Source organism: Centroberyx gerrardi, chromosome 13, assembly GCF_048128805.1.
Source record: "Centroberyx gerrardi isolate f3 chromosome 13, fCenGer3.hap1.cur.20231027, whole genome shotgun sequence".
Classification (NCBI taxonomy): Eukaryota; Metazoa; Chordata; class Actinopteri; order Beryciformes; family Berycidae; genus Centroberyx; species Centroberyx gerrardi.
This window is the reverse complement of record NC_136009.1, coordinates 18,030,018-18,046,958: the sequence shown is the minus strand read 5'-3', so window position 1 is coordinate 18,046,958 and position 16,941 is coordinate 18,030,018. Positions and strand designations below refer to the sequence as shown.

Here is a 16,941-nt window from a genome sequence, read left to right as displayed (position 1 = left end):
CATCACTGTCTCTCCCTGTCGTTCCGTGTGTGACACACTCTATTCTGCTTGGAAGGACTGAAGGCCTCAGAGTTGTGATGGGTCATTTCCACTGTCTCCTCTATCAGTGCTGATGACACCCGCCTGGAGTTAGAGGGGTGAGGAATAAGCAGGGATAGGGGGAGAGTCTGGTGAAAACAGATTGATGTGTGTATGTGCGTGTGTGTGTATGTGTGTGTGTGTGTGTGTGTGTGTGTGTGTGTGTGTGTGTGTGTGTGTGTGTGTGCTGCATGCCCTTGCAGACCAGTGGGATCTAAAATAAATCACATTGATGATTGAAAATTAATTTCTATATGTAAATACACTTGTATGCCTGTGTATTTATTATACTCTGCAAATAAAGTGATTTTGATTCTGGGATATAGTGTTAATTATTAATTTTAGGGGAAATTCTGAGAAAAGGAGAACTTCAGAATCCTCAGAAATATACAGTATGTGCTGCTGATGAAATGTATGTGTGCATTTTTTATTTACTTTGTTCACTTTTTAATTTATTTTCACATTAAATATTACAATCAACAAAATTTCTTACAAGCCTGCACTCAGAGAAGAAGGGGAAAATGAGATTCATTAATATTATATTATTTTTTACTAATAAAATATTGTAATTTTAAGGAGCAGGAAAATTGATGTTTATTCATATCATTGTTCCTGGCATCGGTTCTGAACCAGACTGTAACTTCAAAAACACCTCTTTCAATAAAAGACCAGACAGTTTAGTAGAACTATTTCATCTCTGTCTTGCTGCAGTCTTGGTCTGCTGGTGATGTTTTTATAGCCTAGTGGCCGCCTTGCACCATAAAATGAGATGAGACCCGCGAAAGACACAGACAACTGCTACTGTGGCTCAAATAGCAGTAGCTGGCCAGCTTTGAAGTGGCCCTATCATGTCACATGTTGCAGGGTTCAAGTTTGTTCAGTTCGCTCCCTCCTATCAGCAGGCAACTGAAACTAAAGATGTTCTGCATGGAAAACCGCGTTGAGCTATGAATTCATGTATTTATGTATGTATGTAGGCTTATGTATGTATTATTTTATTTATGTAGCCTATATTGTAGGCCTATGTATGTATGTATGTATGTATGTATGTACTGTATGTAGGCTATGTATGTATGTAGCCTATCTAGCTATTCATTTTCATTTATATTTTTCCATTTTATTGTGTAAATATTTTTTTCATTTACTTTATGCATACTTTTTGTGAGGCAAGAAAAAAATGACATTAACTGTAATATTCGATTGTTGCGATCACTTTTAATCCAGTTAAACTAGTTTTCCATTTTGCTAAGAGTTCAGGATACCTTATGTTATTCCATCCCATAATTATTGAGGCAGTAACTCCACTGAAAAGTCGACAAATCATTCATTCTTAAAAAACTCTAACACCTTTGCCTACGTTGTTGAGTGCTTAATTGTTCAAAAACATACAGTCATACCGTCATTCCGTATAGGGAAGAATGAGTAATCTAGAGTAAAAATATATATATTTAAAAAAAAAATTAAAAATGGTGGTATAATTTTAGCACTCACACCTGCGACAGAATGAAGCTTTACTCCAGACTGGCCGTTTAAATTCGACAAAAAAAATTGCCTAGTGCTCGAGTTCCTATTAAAGTCGTCGGGTATGAGACCGTCAAAATATCTTCATAAATTCAAACTCCACTTGACAATAAATTACTGTATGTCATACTTGTAGAATTGGGACATTCAGGTCCTCGGTGCGTAAAAAGGTGCTATAATTAGAAGCCGCAGGCCGGAGCCGCAGAGAAGCAGGTTTTTTGTAACTTCAAGGCGACTCAGTGTTCGTTTCTGAGGTTTCATGCCAAGCTTCTCGGGTTATCCGCAGGTCGGCCGTTTCCCCTCGGTCTGAATTCACACTACCCCATTATCCCACCGGCCCAGCACTGTCCAAAAGGGCTTGAATGGGTTCATTTTTTTGTTTGAAGATGCAACCGGATGAACAATTTCAACATCATCATTTAATCCAGAAAGCCTATTTTTACTACCCACCGCCCTGCCGGTTTTGAAAGCCGAAAACAATGCCGAAAAACCTCTTTGACTGTTTTCTCTGAGATATGATGGGACGGTGAGAGTGCAGGAGAAGCTGCACAGAGCGGTTATTTTTCCTTCTGAGAGACAAGTGTTGGACCTCCAACCTTTCACTCGTTTGGCTGCAGAGCAGACAGAGCTTGCGTATAGACTCCTAATTGGAAACAGATGGCGCTTTGAGCTTGGGCCTTGTACGCTACAACTGAGAGCTAAAACACAGCATTTTCCATTGAGCTGAGCTGGTCACTCAGCCATACAGGTGCACAGTCTGCAGGGCCACACTGAGCCTTCAGTGGATCTCCTGTCGCTCTCTGCCCTCCCCCTTTGAACTGAACGGAACACGGGATGGGTGAGAAAGGGCGCAACCAATGACGCCTGACAACACTGTTTGCAGGTATTATTAGATTTATGTTGGGGAATAGGCAAGTTGGCATAGGCTACATTGCATTACATTTTAGGCATTTAGCTCTTATCCACAGCGATGTTTAGAACAACAGTAGAATACGACGGAATTCCTACATCACCAAAAATTGCAAGCAACTAGTAGGGAGCGCAAAGTTCAGAGCCTCGGCGATCTTAAAATATCCCTGCGACCATAAAAGCATCATGTAAGAGTGAAGTGTTGGGAAAAGAAATAGAATAATAGCTAAGTAGAGAGATAGAGGGGTATTTGGTTGCAGAATTGCCCCGTCACTCATTGCCTGTGTTATGGCCTTATGGATGTACATCCATAAGGCCATAAAACAAAAATCAACAGAATTAAAGTTTGTTTTTGCTTCAACTCTGGAAGACCAATAATTGACCTGTAGTGTAATTATAATTCAGTCAACATCCATTTGCCCTTTGCTGAAACTATTAAATCCCGCTTGTCGATGTGAAAAGAATAAGAATAATCAATATCAACATTGAAGGTTGCGAGGAGAGGGTTTGCCTCAATAACCTCTGTCACTGTGCATCTGATGATTTAAATAATGTTGCGCTTGGAGAAAACAACTAAAATAAATGTTAGCTACAACAATCATTCATAATAGCCTACAATATAAAACTTATATTCTTTATTAATCCACTTTACACGTAGTAATCACAGTAGTCAAATTGTTTTAAAGCCTAGACACGATGAATATTGAAATCTAGGCCACCTTAAAAAGGGTTTTCGTTATAACTTTTTTTTTCTCATTTTCTTGAACTTTGACCTCCATATACATGCCCCTATTTATCCTATACACATGTCTCTCCTCACATATTTCCCGACTCTCCTAATCGTAAATATTATTAAAGATTATCTGGGTGTCACAATTAATGGAAAATATAAAAAAATACGTTTTTATTTTTTTTAAGTAAATTTAAGATGATTAGGCAATGTGCTTATATTTTCCAAAAAACGCATATTATCTCTCTAAAATCATCAGATCAGAATATAATATTCTATATAGGCTACTATGTTAATGTGAACATGGGGTGTTGTGACTAAAGTCCTCGTATGAACGGCCACAAAACTACGATAAAGGATGATTAACAGTATTTTTAAACCACGTTGTGTCGGTTTTAACATCTATTCAACATGGGGTGATAAATACAGATTAAAGATGCTGTTTTCATAGGTAAAATATCAAAGGCATGTACAACACAGTCGCTTTTGTCTTTGGTATTTGACCCAAAGCAACGAGGGAAGCTGTGCATTTTCAGGAATGTAGCGGAACGTTTCAGGGAAAAAGAGAGTAAAGCCCTTATACAGGCTGAAGCAGGGGTTCCCAAACGTTTCCATGTCCAGGAGCCCCGAACAGAGACGCTTTAGACCACGGACCCCCATTCGAGCAGATTTTGTCCTAAAAGGGACATCTGAGGAGATTTTTATTGTCAGAAATGACTTTATACAGAGTTACATAATCGTCTATAGGTGGGGAGGTAACCTATGAAGTGCAACCTATGAGCAAAATATTAATCATCCATTCTCTCATTGTGTCTGTGAGGGAAATGAAAGTTAAATTAAACCGAAATTAAACCGAAATTAAACCCCTTGGGACCCCTGGGGGTCTCCGCACTCCACTTGGGAACAACTGATCATAAAGGCACATATACAGAAAACTGCGTTGTCAATTCATTTTCTATGCAAAAACTACCACGCAAATATTTTCTTTTACATAAAGAAATAAGTCTAATCCGAGTTCTGTGTATAGCATATCGTACACTTGGCTGTCTTGTAGTTTATTTCGGAAAATTACACCTATATTTAATCCTAAGTATAGGGTATACAATAATAGGACATAGTAATAAGGTAGCCCTAAAAATATCATTGTAGATAGGCTATGTGATTAGATTTTAAGCTTGTAGGCCTATTATTTACGGTTTTCTACCCGGGCTATAAGGCATTAAAGTCACGTTTCGACACCAAACCATGCTGTATATTCTGCTCTCGCGCACTCTCCCTGTGCTATGTCCTGTTATATTGTTGATGGAGCTCTGGCGGCCGACATCCTCCTCATTGACCCCCGTCTCCCTCTCTGCCTTTTCCGTCTCATGAAAAACGATTCCAGCTCTCTGATTGAATTTTATTCCTTCCTGACCTGGTCTATTCTGTGAGGGCGCCATCAATCTTTTGACTAACACGACGTTTGTTTATTAGGCCTATACTTGGGAAAGGATCTAATGACTTTTATGAGCCTGATTACAGTTGTTGGAATCGGAGAGGGGAGAGAGAGAGACAAAAGCATTTCATTGTACCTCTCGAACCATTAATGATTTTTGTTCTTTGTTTTGTTGTTGTTGTCGTGGTGGTTAACAATTATGAGCCTTTCAACGAGGCCTATGGTCGGTAGACTGCACGCACAGCCACTCACAAGATGTTGCTTTGTTTTGTTGTGTTGTTATTTTGTTGTGAACATTATTGCTATTGTTGCTGTTGTACAGGCCTGAGGTTGGATTCAAAAGCGGGATGTAGTGGGGAATAAACCCACTTAAACTCAGTTAACCCACATTTTTATTTGCAGAATAGTTTACCTAAAGCTCATTTTAAGGCTGACATAAATCTTATAATTCACTATATTCCTATAATTCACACATAATAGTAAGTAGTATAACACTGATGTTAAGGCCTATATGAGGATTTTGTCTTTGAAGGGAAAAAAACAAATTAAAACTTTTGTGAAAATGTTGTTTGACTTATGGTGATCATCATTTATTTACCACTACATCACTGGTGAAGAGACATCGCATATTGTATTATGACAGGCTACCCAGTCTTGACTGGGTCGTGACTTATCATCTGTCACAGTTTAGTCTTTAGGATGTTGCCATTCCCTCTCTGTTTCTGTTAAAAAGGAAAGTTTCGCTTAAAGTAAGAGGATCTTGAATTTTTATTCGCAGGCACATAAATGAACAGCTGCGACAGAAAAGCAGCCGACTCGCTTATAGGAATTTAAATGTGCAGAATGTAAGAGTGTAATTATATTGTCATGTTTATTAATATATATCATTATTATTATTATTTTCATGTTTTGATATCCTATTTAAAATCAACTAAAAACTTTTCAGTTACACTAGCATGTGCTAATAGTAGTTATATATTTTTGATAATTTCTAATAGCAACAACAACAACCACAGCACGTCCTATTATTATTATTATTATTATTATTATTATTACTAGAACTATTATCATTATTATCATTATCATTATTATTATTATCGGTTCAGACTGCAGACATAACAATTTTACGCACACTTTCAGCACGGGTCTATCAAAGCAAAAACTAAGGAAACATGTTTATATTAATGCTGTAGACTATATTTCAAATAAATATCTGTCAATTCATGCTCTTAATCAATATTTGCAAAAGATAAAAAAAACTAACAAACAAAAACAAACAAAAAAAAAACCCTTCATAAACTGACTCTCGGCACGAGAAGGAAGACAGGCCGGTAGCTTATTTAAAATATTCAAAACCCTTTCAATTAAGTATGCTAATGATGCCAAATGATGTTGACCTATGATGAGTCGTCATTTAATGTGAATAAAAGTGAGTAATTCCCTGTCATTAATCTAGCCAGTTGAGGGAAACCAACTGATTGAAGAAAGAAAGAAATCTTTTTAAGAGCACCTGCCAGTTAGTTTTACAGTAAACCAATATAAACATCAGTTTGATATTTTGAGTGTATGATGGCAGTTGGATTTCTATTCATTGTTGCATTTGTATATTCAGTAGTAGGGTGTATTTACCTGTAAAATAAGCGATGGTCGTCACAAATACTCAGTACTTAGCCCCATTCACATCCCATAGTGTCATGTCAGATTGTTGACAATTCAAACATCTAAACTGAAGTGACAACGGGACTATCTTTGGCATGTGTGGTATGATATTAACTAAGCACTGGAATGCGCCAGTAAACACACATGGCCATCCAAAACAAAGTTGTCCTGTGCGCAGGCTGTTTCCCAGCCGATGTGCAGTTAGGAGTCAACAAGGCCTCAGGTCAACACGATCCCTGATCATCTGCTGTGTCTGACAGCACGAGAGCTTTAGCACTTCAAATCTGATTCTAAAATTCAAATAGAAAATGAAATATCATGACACACATCCATTACAGTCGTCAACTGTTGGGGCGTGCGCAAGCGGTTGGCCCCAGATTTGCTTAAAGCCTCAATAATTCAGACATGCTTCGTCATGAGTGTGTTTTTTCCTAACACGGTGAGCAGCAAAATATACTATGGCATTTTCATAAGTAAACAGATATTGGTTTCGTTAATGGGAGTAAAAATATTTTAGGGACTCAATCCTCTGTGCAGAAGCCAGTAGGCCTATATCCAAGGGGAAAAGATTTATGGGTATTAGCCAACACTCCAAATAACCTCCATTTCTTTTCAAAATATTTTGTTGTAGCCAGTCCTTATTGAAACGCATGGCATTAATGAAACAGAACCTAAACCTCCCCTCGACCTGCACAGAGTCAGATGGGTCAAATCAGAATAATAACGAGGCCTATTTACCTCCCACACAAAACTAACTGGCGCCAGGAGTATAAAAATACTGGCCTATATTCAAGTCTATAAGAAACGAGGCGTAACTTTAACTCACATAAAATGACAATTTATTAAACAAACAAAGCAAATCCTTCAAAATACTTGTCAACAAATGAAGAATCTTTGAAATAGTACGGCGATATACACGTTCCTTTTTTTTTTTTTCCTTTTTTTTTACTTTTATAATGGAACATTTTTTGGACAATTAAGGCAATTCAATTTAGAAACACTTTTTTGGTGTTTGGTCCATAATATCCGGCTACAGTTTAGAAATAAATTACTATATGCATTTTACACGTCATAATATGCCCATGAAAACTGACATATCCTTAACATATCACATAAAGTCACAAAAGCAAGGAGAGACTTACGTGTTATTTGCAGTAACACTGTTCTTTATAAACCAAGATCAAGTCTTTCTGTCTTTTGTTTGAGTTCTGTCTCATATTAGTCCATGGTATGGGCAGGTGAGTGGGAGGAAGAAAAAAATCGCTGGATTTTACTGAAAGAGTTAAAACACCGTGGAAACAAAGCCTATTTTGGTCAGAACTTGCTGCAGTCATATACGAAAGCTCCCGAAGTGCGATAGATGGATTGGCTCGGTGGGAACGACATCTGACAGCTGTTATTCCCATTCACCGGTGAATTATTCAAGCCAATTCTCTGGGATTCAAACATCTCTCGGACAGAGTGGAAGTTCTGCTGCTGTGCCGGGTAGGCTGCGCCCAGATGGCCCAGGTCTCCGGCCTGGTTGAGGTACCATGAGGTAAGCCTCCCTTGGTGGGGATGATGGCCCTCCTGCCCCGAGTTTAGATTACCGTGGGTCAGAGAGGATGAGGTGGTAGTGATCGAGTAATCTGGCAATGTTTCATCCACGGTGGTACTCGGTGCTAGGTGGCTAGATCTGTCCCCGGCGTACAAACTCATGGCTTGCATATTACAATGATAGGTTGCATTGGAGGTAGTGGAGATAGAGTTTTGGTTACAGGGTGAACTATAGACCGACGTCTGATTTGGAGAATAGTTTAAGGACAAAGACGGTGTTATACCTGTCCTGGTGGAGGCGGTAAGGCTGGGGGCGAGCTCGGTGGCTCCTTGTGGCGACCCCCGGAGAGAGGTCATGATATTGTCCACGCTGAAGCCCTGCGTCGAGGCCTGGCCGTGGTGGTGGTGGTGTTCGGAGCTGTCCATGCCGATGGACCTATTGGACGGGATGCTGTGGGGGCTGCCGCTGGACATGCTGCTGCTGCTGTCCGGGCTTTCAATTTTGGGCACGGTGCTCAAGGAGGGCGAGTCGGCCTGCGGCGGCGTCACCGTCCCGTTCTCGGTCTTAATATCCTGGATCCTCACAGGTTGGGAGCCCTGCACCGGCTGCTCCTGCTCCCGGCCCTGCTGCCTCGACGGCGTCTCCTTCGTCACTCGATCTTCTTTCTCTTTCAGCACGTCCTTCTTTTTGAACCGCCGTCTCCTTCTCAAGAAGCTGCCGTTTTCAAACATGTTGTACGAGTCCGGGTCCAGGGTCCAGTAGCTGCCTTTGCCAGGTTTTTTATCATCACGGGGCACCTTGACAAAACACTCGTTCAGAGACAGATTGTGTCTGATGCTGTTCTGCCAGCCCTGCTTGTTGTCTCGGTAGAATGGGAACCTTTCCATGATAAACTGGTAAATCCCATTCAGGGTCACCTTCTTGTCAGGCGAGTTTTGGATAGCCATAGTAATGAGCGCAATGTAGCTGTACGGGGGTTTGACCATATCCTTGGGCTGGGGTTGAGGAGTGTACGGTCCATACGCCCGGGCCATGCTCGCAGGATATTGGTCGTGGGCCGCATGAGAGTACATGTTCATAGGTGCTGGCATCCCGGTGTATCCCCCACCGGCAGCGGCCCGGTAGTAGCTTGGGTCGCTGCTGATGTAAGGCACGACGCCCAATGAATTGGGACTGGAAACGGAGTAGCGAGCCTGCATGTCTTCACTTTGATCCGGCGAAAATAAAGCTCCAAAATACGCAGCCGGAGAGCTCCTCTTCTCCCTGCTCTGAAAGCTGAGGCGCTCAAATCACAGCTCCTGACCGCTCACTTAAAAAAAGGACAAAAGTCTAACAACAGCGCGATGTGCAGGATCTCAACGGTGTTTAAGCAGTTCCCATCTCTGTGTCTCTATGAAACACACATTGAAAAAGTTCTGAACTTTGGGTATCCGTCACCACACAGGACTTTTGCGCAGTTAAATTCTTTCCTCCTTTTTGCTGCCAGTGGAGCTCCTCCCCAAAAAGCACACAAGGCGTCCAATTGGAAGTCAGGAGCACTGAGAGAGCAGAAATGGAGCAAACTCCTGGCCACACACAAGGCTTTAGAAAAACGAGAGGAGGTGTTGGTAACTCCCAGCCCACTGCAGCCAAGACTTCAGACGTGAGACAGCAGCTCACATGTACACAATCAGATCACGGCCTGCATATTCCCGCACAGGTTAAGTCATACAGTTGCCCTATAAGGAACAAAAACAGACAACTTATATGTCAAAACTACATTTTAGATTAAATTAATATACATTAATATGAGTACAAAGGTGAGACATTGATATCATTGGATATTTCGGTTTAAATATGCACCTCTGCTCGCGCAAGGCAGTGCTTTCATAAGGCATACTCTCTTCTAGATGTCACCTTTAATAATCAATTCAATTAGCTATGTATAAAATCATAGTATGTTAGGTTCTGACACAGGATAAACATTTTGGATTTGTTTTTAGAAAATAATAATAATAGCCTAATAATAAACCAAATGGCATGGTTTCCGTCCAGTTTAACGTCTTTAAGAGGAGATTTTATTAACGCTGAGTGTTAGTTAAAAGACTCAACACCAGCAGCACATCACTGCAACATCAAAGCAGGACAGAGTCTCTCACATCATTGGCAGTGGGCGGTAAGTGCGATCTCATTACAACGGGAATTAAGACAATTTGGGCTGAGAATGGCCAAAGGTGTGAGAGTTTACTCTATTCAAGAAAAGGATTAAAAGACAAGGAACCAAATGGGATGACCATGACACCTAGCATGTGTCGTTTTTCATCAAAATGTTTGATAATCTCTGGTGTTATTGAGCTAGAGGCCTACCGACAATTTATTGTGTCTAACTGAACAAACATAAGTATTTAGTATGCAATATATTTAACACTATTTGTGAACTTAGAAATGCGCAACTATTTCTAGCAATATGTTTGTTTTTGGTAACCTCAAATTAATGTAACAATTCTATAATTCAGGCTACATATTCATATTTTTTTATTTAAAAAAAAACTATGGAGAGTTTCTAATGTGTTTATAAGCCCATATAATTTGCAACAATGAATGAATTTACGTTTGGTAGGAAATCTGTCGTGGATATAGAAAGTTAAACAGACTTGAGCACAGCTATAAAGAAAACGGAGCTTGATAGGCCTACACCCTGAAGGCCTATGTGTTGCCCTGCTGTCAAAAGCGAGTGTGCATGAAATTGTTAATGGTCATTGTGAGGCAAAGTTACAGGCCCAATATCGGTCTAATCCCTTGCAGGTCGTCTTAATTAAATGACCGCGCAGTGGCCTGCTGCTCCGCCGGTTTCTCCTTACATGGACCCGGGCATGAACTTTTTCCACCGCCCCGGGCTGTTTACACAATTCACAACGTGCTTTTTACTTAATACTATGGTCTGCCCACCTAGTCCCCATACAGCTACAATAAAAGCTGTATATCTATGAGTGAAAACCATGATTCAGTATTTAAAATAATAAAACAACAGTGGAAAAAAGGAACAATGTGATAATAATGGCTATGGCAATTTCCTACATTTTTACCAACATAATTAGGCCTACTATATATATGTCTACACTAACAGCATTATCATCATAGTGTAATATTTTTATGATAGGCGCCCGATGTAATAGTGAGCTATTTTGCCTACCACAATGCATTTTTTGTTTGTTTTGTTTTTGTTTGTTTTTTTCATCATTTGCCCCACTTTTTCTCAACAAACTTCATCTTTCCTCCCGCAACAAAGTTCTTCTTGCACTAAAAACAACAAAAGGCCACCGTCACAACAGCAAATTATCAGATCACAATTATTATTATTTGACAATAATGCTATTTTGCCATGTTTTATTATTGTTCTAATTTTAGAATATAATGTGCTATCTATCTATATCTATATGCTATCTATTTATCCTTAATTAGAAGCAACTAGCGGCAAAGACCGATGTAGGGTACCTGTAGAAAAAAAAAATTCTGGTTTTGTTTCGGTCTTGCTTCCTGACGGCAGAAGATGGTGCCGATAATGTAACAAAATGTAAACATTTAATAGCTTGTTCTAAAATGTAATAATGGCTATTATTTACCCAAATAAAGTGATTAAAAACCCACAATAATGCTGTATACATGTGATTGAAAGATAGATATATGGATCGATAGATAGATAGAGAGAGAGAGAGAGAGAGAGAGAGAGAGAGAGAGAGAGAGAGAGAGAGAGAGAGAGAGAGAGAGAGGGCGGGGCTTCACTGATTAAAAGGTTGGAGGTGAAATGAGTCTAATCGACCGGTCGTAGTTGGAAAATATTCAAGGTTCGTCATAAATATGAACTTGGCTCCCTCTGGCGATCAGCGAGGGGAAACTTCATGTGAAACTTCAGGGTTTGGTGAAAACGTTTGTTTAACCTGTCCTACCAGCCTACCACTTTGCCGTTTCATATTGCATCACAAACCCATGGAATCAAATTCTCTTTTGAAAAGATAAAAAAAAACAAAAAAAAAACTTTTGAACTTTTTTTTTGATTATCCTATTTATTTATCCTATCCTATTTATAGGCTGATCGGGGAAATCAATTCACTAAAGCCTTAGGTTTGGCAAAGTCCCTGCATCTAATTCGGCACCAGAAGTTCCAAATCGGCTTATATTGACTAAATTTCAAGAGTCAGATGGAGAAATAACTGATGACTGACAAGATATTATGATTTGGTCACTCTTACAGTAGGTGCACTCTTAAAAGGATGTGTCATTTTTACACAGCTGTGTGTTTTTTTGTTACTTTTCAACACAAGATATGTTAATAACAACATATGTTGATATGTTTTGTTAAGATGTAGCCTACTGTCATTAACATTGTGTAGTATTTTTGTCCCAAAGATGTGTAATTTATTAGAAGTAGTCCACTCACCACAACAAACAGCTTCGAAGGAATACTGGTCCTCAATATTGGGCCTCCATGATGTGACTTTTTTGTTTGTTTGTGTGTTTGTTTGTTTGTTTGTGGCTTCACTTCTGTGGATTTTCCTTTATCTGTGCTCTCATTATAATGATAAAAACTACAAGATCAAATTTGGATTTTCTTAGCCAAATGCCATACTTTGATGAGTAGCCTATTAGCCTATTGTTATTATATCTATGTATGGCCTAAGGCTCAGATTTCATTCCTAAAGCGTTTCTCGCAGGCAGTACGAGCCTTTGAGGAAAGGGGGTCCAGTTTATTGGAAAGGCACTACTGCCACCTCGCGGTCTATCCCAGTACTACATTCATGGCCTCGATGGGAAGGAAGGATCATTAATCATGAGGAAGACGAGAAAGCACCGGCTATGGCCAGTCGGATTAGGAAAAACGTTAACCTTGAAATAGTGAAATGCAGCGATGTCAGCTTCAAATACTGTAGTACAGAAATCCCTGTAGAGAGGACAGAAGCAAGCTAAAGGGGGCAAAACAGAAGTGGAGCACCAATGAAGCGATGACCTCAACTCATTGCATTTTCCATTAAAAAACGGGAAAACACCTTGCTGGTGCTTCAATTCAGGGCAATATGCTTAATAAGCAGTGTTTTATGGGCCTTTAAAGAGAGATCAGTTTCCTCTGCAAGACAGTTAGGTGACATACCTGGAATCAATGTAATTTTCCCAAACAAGTAGCCTAATCCATTTACCTTCCACACTTCTGAAAAGACTTGAAAAGCCAAGATTTACTCTCGCGGGACATTATGATCTCGCGAGTGGATAACGGCAAAAAAAATAAAAAAATAAATAAAGAAATAAGTCGTTTGGTTCGCAAGTTCAGCTTTGTGCCCATTTCATCTTCTTACGTTGTTTTGGAGGAAAGCCACAATATAGAAAAGTATTTCACACATTCGCTTAGCTGTTAATCAGCACCAACAGCCAGAAGGTTTTTGTCCTGTTAGTGTTTGACTCTCACGCACTTCACCGTAGACATCTGCTGACACTTTCAGTTGAATATGGTGTTTAGATTCGAAAAATTGCTGTAGATAATGAATGAAGCTTTCATCCACATTTCATTTTTTGTTGTGGTTTCTTGTGCCTTTTCTCTGCTGATGCATAATAGTTATAATCAAAACTCTGACGGGAATTATGGAGTAGCCTATAATGCGTTTTCATGCTGCATTTATTTATAATGCGTTTTCATGCTGTTTTATTCCATATACTACGGCATTCAACTTTTACTTTCCGTGACTATGGTTTCATTATGTGTAAACGGTGTGTATGCACAGTAAAGATGCGTTTTTCCACACACAAAATTTGGAAATTTTCGTGGCAGTGTGAATTCTCGATACTATCTGTTATGCATATTTTGAAGTGGATATTGGTGTGGGATTTTGGAACAGTACAGGTGATGCAAAAATAAATAAATAAAACGTGGTAGCCTATTGCGCCTGCCTTCTTTACTCCTCTCTTAGACCTACAGTCATAATTGGCCTAGTCATTATAACCAGCTAGGATGTTAATATGTAGGGCTGGAAACGCGCCATGTTTGATCTGCACCTTATGATGTTTGATATCTGTCTTCAATTTCAACCTAAACATCAACCACTAAGGAATAAATTAATTGAAAATTAGCGTGATTTGCCCGTTTGTTAGACGCCCTAACTGTCCAATAAGCTGCATGCATTAGGTTACATTTAATTGAATACATAACATTTAATACTTTTGACGCTGTCCTTTGATTTCCCTCTCATTCCTCGAATCCTCCTAAAAACTGATGCTTCTTTAATGCGCTGTGGCATACTTGCGGCTACACTGAAATAAACGCAATTTGACGGAGTTATATTCCGCGTAATGACTCGCAGTGATTGATTTTGCAGTTTAAATTGTATTTCCTTCATGACGCCAATATATCATACCATCTTTATCTTGGAGTTACAGTCAGCTTTTCCACATTTATCAGCTTCATTGCTGTGGATGCATCGGTTCATTGATTTGAAGAGTTGCATTCCGAAATGATATATTCACCATGGGGAATAAATAAATAAATAGGCCTACATATTGGCACATATTCCAACAAACCAAGTGCTGGCATTAAAGTAAAACACGCAATGAAATACTATCAAAGTTAGGAATTAGTTAGGAGTTAGTTATATTTTTGTGGATGGAACATTTGTGTTTTTCAAATATTAAACTGAAGATGCCCCCCCCCCAAAAAAAAATGGATATGTAGCGATTTGGATGAAACTCATCATTTATGCCTTTTCTATCTGAATCAGCTGATTGAGAACTTCAATGCTAAGCAGGTAAATGGGTTAAATGGGTTGCAGCTAATTGTAGGAGTGAACAGGATGTTTTAGGCTCGAGAGATTATAGCCCATGTTCCAAAATATCAGATTAACCTATTGCGCATTTATGGAAAATAATTCAGTCTTCACTTGAATGTAAATGACGCCGTTGTGATCACAATGTCTTGTTTTGTATTGGATGGTATGTTTGTTCATTTCTTATGGAAATTATGAACTTAAACATGTACGGTCGTGGATGAAGTCTAGGCTAGTTTTAGACTAAAACCAGTCACTTATAGCCCAACTTTCACAGACATGACTTAAAAATCGTCTTGACAGCATTATATTGGCGTTAAACTTTAAAAGGTTATTTATCGGTGACAGTGTAGAGTGGGATTTTAACCAGCATCATCAGCAGATCCATGCAGATTATTATTGGATCTTTAAAAAATTCTGAATGTAGGCTTTTATAGGCTGATGAGGGTCAGTCCAGGATTTTCACCGTTTTTCTGGTTACATAAGATATTTTAAGTGTTTTTTTTTTCCTTTTCTGGCCAGTCCATTTCGTTCTAAAGTGTCCACACCTTAACATTCATCACAAACAACAGATTGTCTGTCGAAGACTGTATAGTCCAGAAGTAACGAAACCAAATTCAAACCATATTCATGAAAGCTTTGTTAACTGTTCCAGGTGAAGGTCTACCCACAGGTTCCCAATTTAGTCCAGTAGAGAGTTTAGAGAATCCCAGTGTCCTGTAGGGAGTCCATATCAAAGTGAGGAACAGTTTGATTTAATTCTCATGCCGAGTTCAGCAGTCAGAAAATGTATAAGAGTGACTAGTCTGGTTTCTCTACTAAATCAAATCTAACAAGAAAACTTGGAGGTCCCACGAGAACATCCTATTGAACAAGGATCCATGACCTAATGCATTTGTATATAAATATGCTCACTTGTGTGAACATATTTCTGAACCAATGTTGCTTACTTTAAAGTAGCCTATATGTCCACCCGGCATTACAGTAAAGGTATTCAACCATGTAGCTGTGGTCAACGATGCTGTTTAACAATGAACTGAAAAGTTGTCTAGTTTGAAAAGTATTTTAATCACATAATCTACTACAGTGGTGCAACCCGTGCACAGCACTCATTAACCACTAGGTGGCGGCACTGTCCCATGATAATCAGCAGGCTTCCTCACAACTGAAAGGTTTCAGAGCTCCAAGTTCAGAATTGTGCATTTGATTGTTATTCTATTTTTTTTTGACAGTTGTCATTTTCTGGTATTCTTTGTGACCAAGTGTGTTAATTTCCTTTTCTTTCTCTTTTTTATTAGTAGGCTATTTTCTATTTAGCAATCACAGAAGCCTACCACATAGCCTTCTCATTCAGAATTTACATTGGCAATTATCAGATGCAATATTTCCATCAAAATAATTTTATGTAGCATATTGGAATCATAAACAATGTATTACATTTTGAACAGGTGTTTTTAAGTGTGCGAATAGTGTATAAATAAATTATAAACAAAGCTAGAATAGACAAAATTTGCTCAAGCAAATTTAAGTTTGCTTTTGTTTCAAAGGCCAATGGTGAAATGGTGATTATATACTGTATATATGAGTTTTCAGTGTGTTACGGTAAAAACTGTCATGTCTCCTGTGTCTATTGAAGCGAGCAGCTTTAATAATTCAGACCCACGCACAGGCATACACTACAATGCCAGTGTCTTTCATAGATGCCATTAATTGATTGATTAATTAAATGAGCTCTGTAACTTAGAAAGTTTGAAGACTGTCAAGCTGTCTTAAACCCTATATTTGACTAGCTTGGTAAATATGTTTTTACATGAAGGCTGTGGAATGAGTTATAATTGAAGTGAATGGTCGAACCACACATAACTACTGTATAAAAAGGGCTAACGACATGATGTGAAATATAAAGTGTTTTGCATAATGAGACAGGTTTTGTACTCCTTTGGCTGAATTATTGAATATTTAGCCCAAACAGATTGTGTAATAGTGGTAGTAGCCTAGTAATAGTATAATAAGAATAAGAATAAGAATAAGAATAAGAACAAGAACAAGAACAAGAACAAGAATAAGAATAAGAAAAACATAAATTTTACTCAAACCACTGGATCCGCCAACTGTTTATATTATGCTACACTTATTTGTGTTTTACTAATGATGCTTTTGTAGAAAGAAAGAAAGAAAGAAAGAAAGAAAGAAAGAAAGAAAGAAAGAAAGAAAGAAAGAATTGATAATGGTTGATATTGGCTATATTTAAATTCCTATATGCTGCTGTTAATATTTTATAGCTGAT

The 16,941-nt window shown here is 38.7% G+C and overlaps 1 protein-coding gene across 1 annotated transcript in view; it reads right to left on the bottom strand.

Annotated features, from left to right (window-relative positions):
- foxc1a (forkhead box C1a) overlaps positions 1 to 9,298 on the bottom strand; it is a 21,712-nt gene extending 12,414 nt beyond the window's left edge. The window contains exon 1 of the mRNA XM_071926517.2: positions 7,475 to 9,298. Coding sequence (XP_071782618.1) covers positions 7,647 to 9,068 — 1,422 coding nt within the window. The 5' untranslated portion in view covers positions 9,069 to 9,298 and the 3' untranslated portion in view covers positions 7,475 to 7,646. The remainder of the gene's footprint in view (positions 1 to 7,474) is intronic.
- Between the last annotated feature and the right edge of the window lie 7,643 nt (positions 9,299 to 16,941).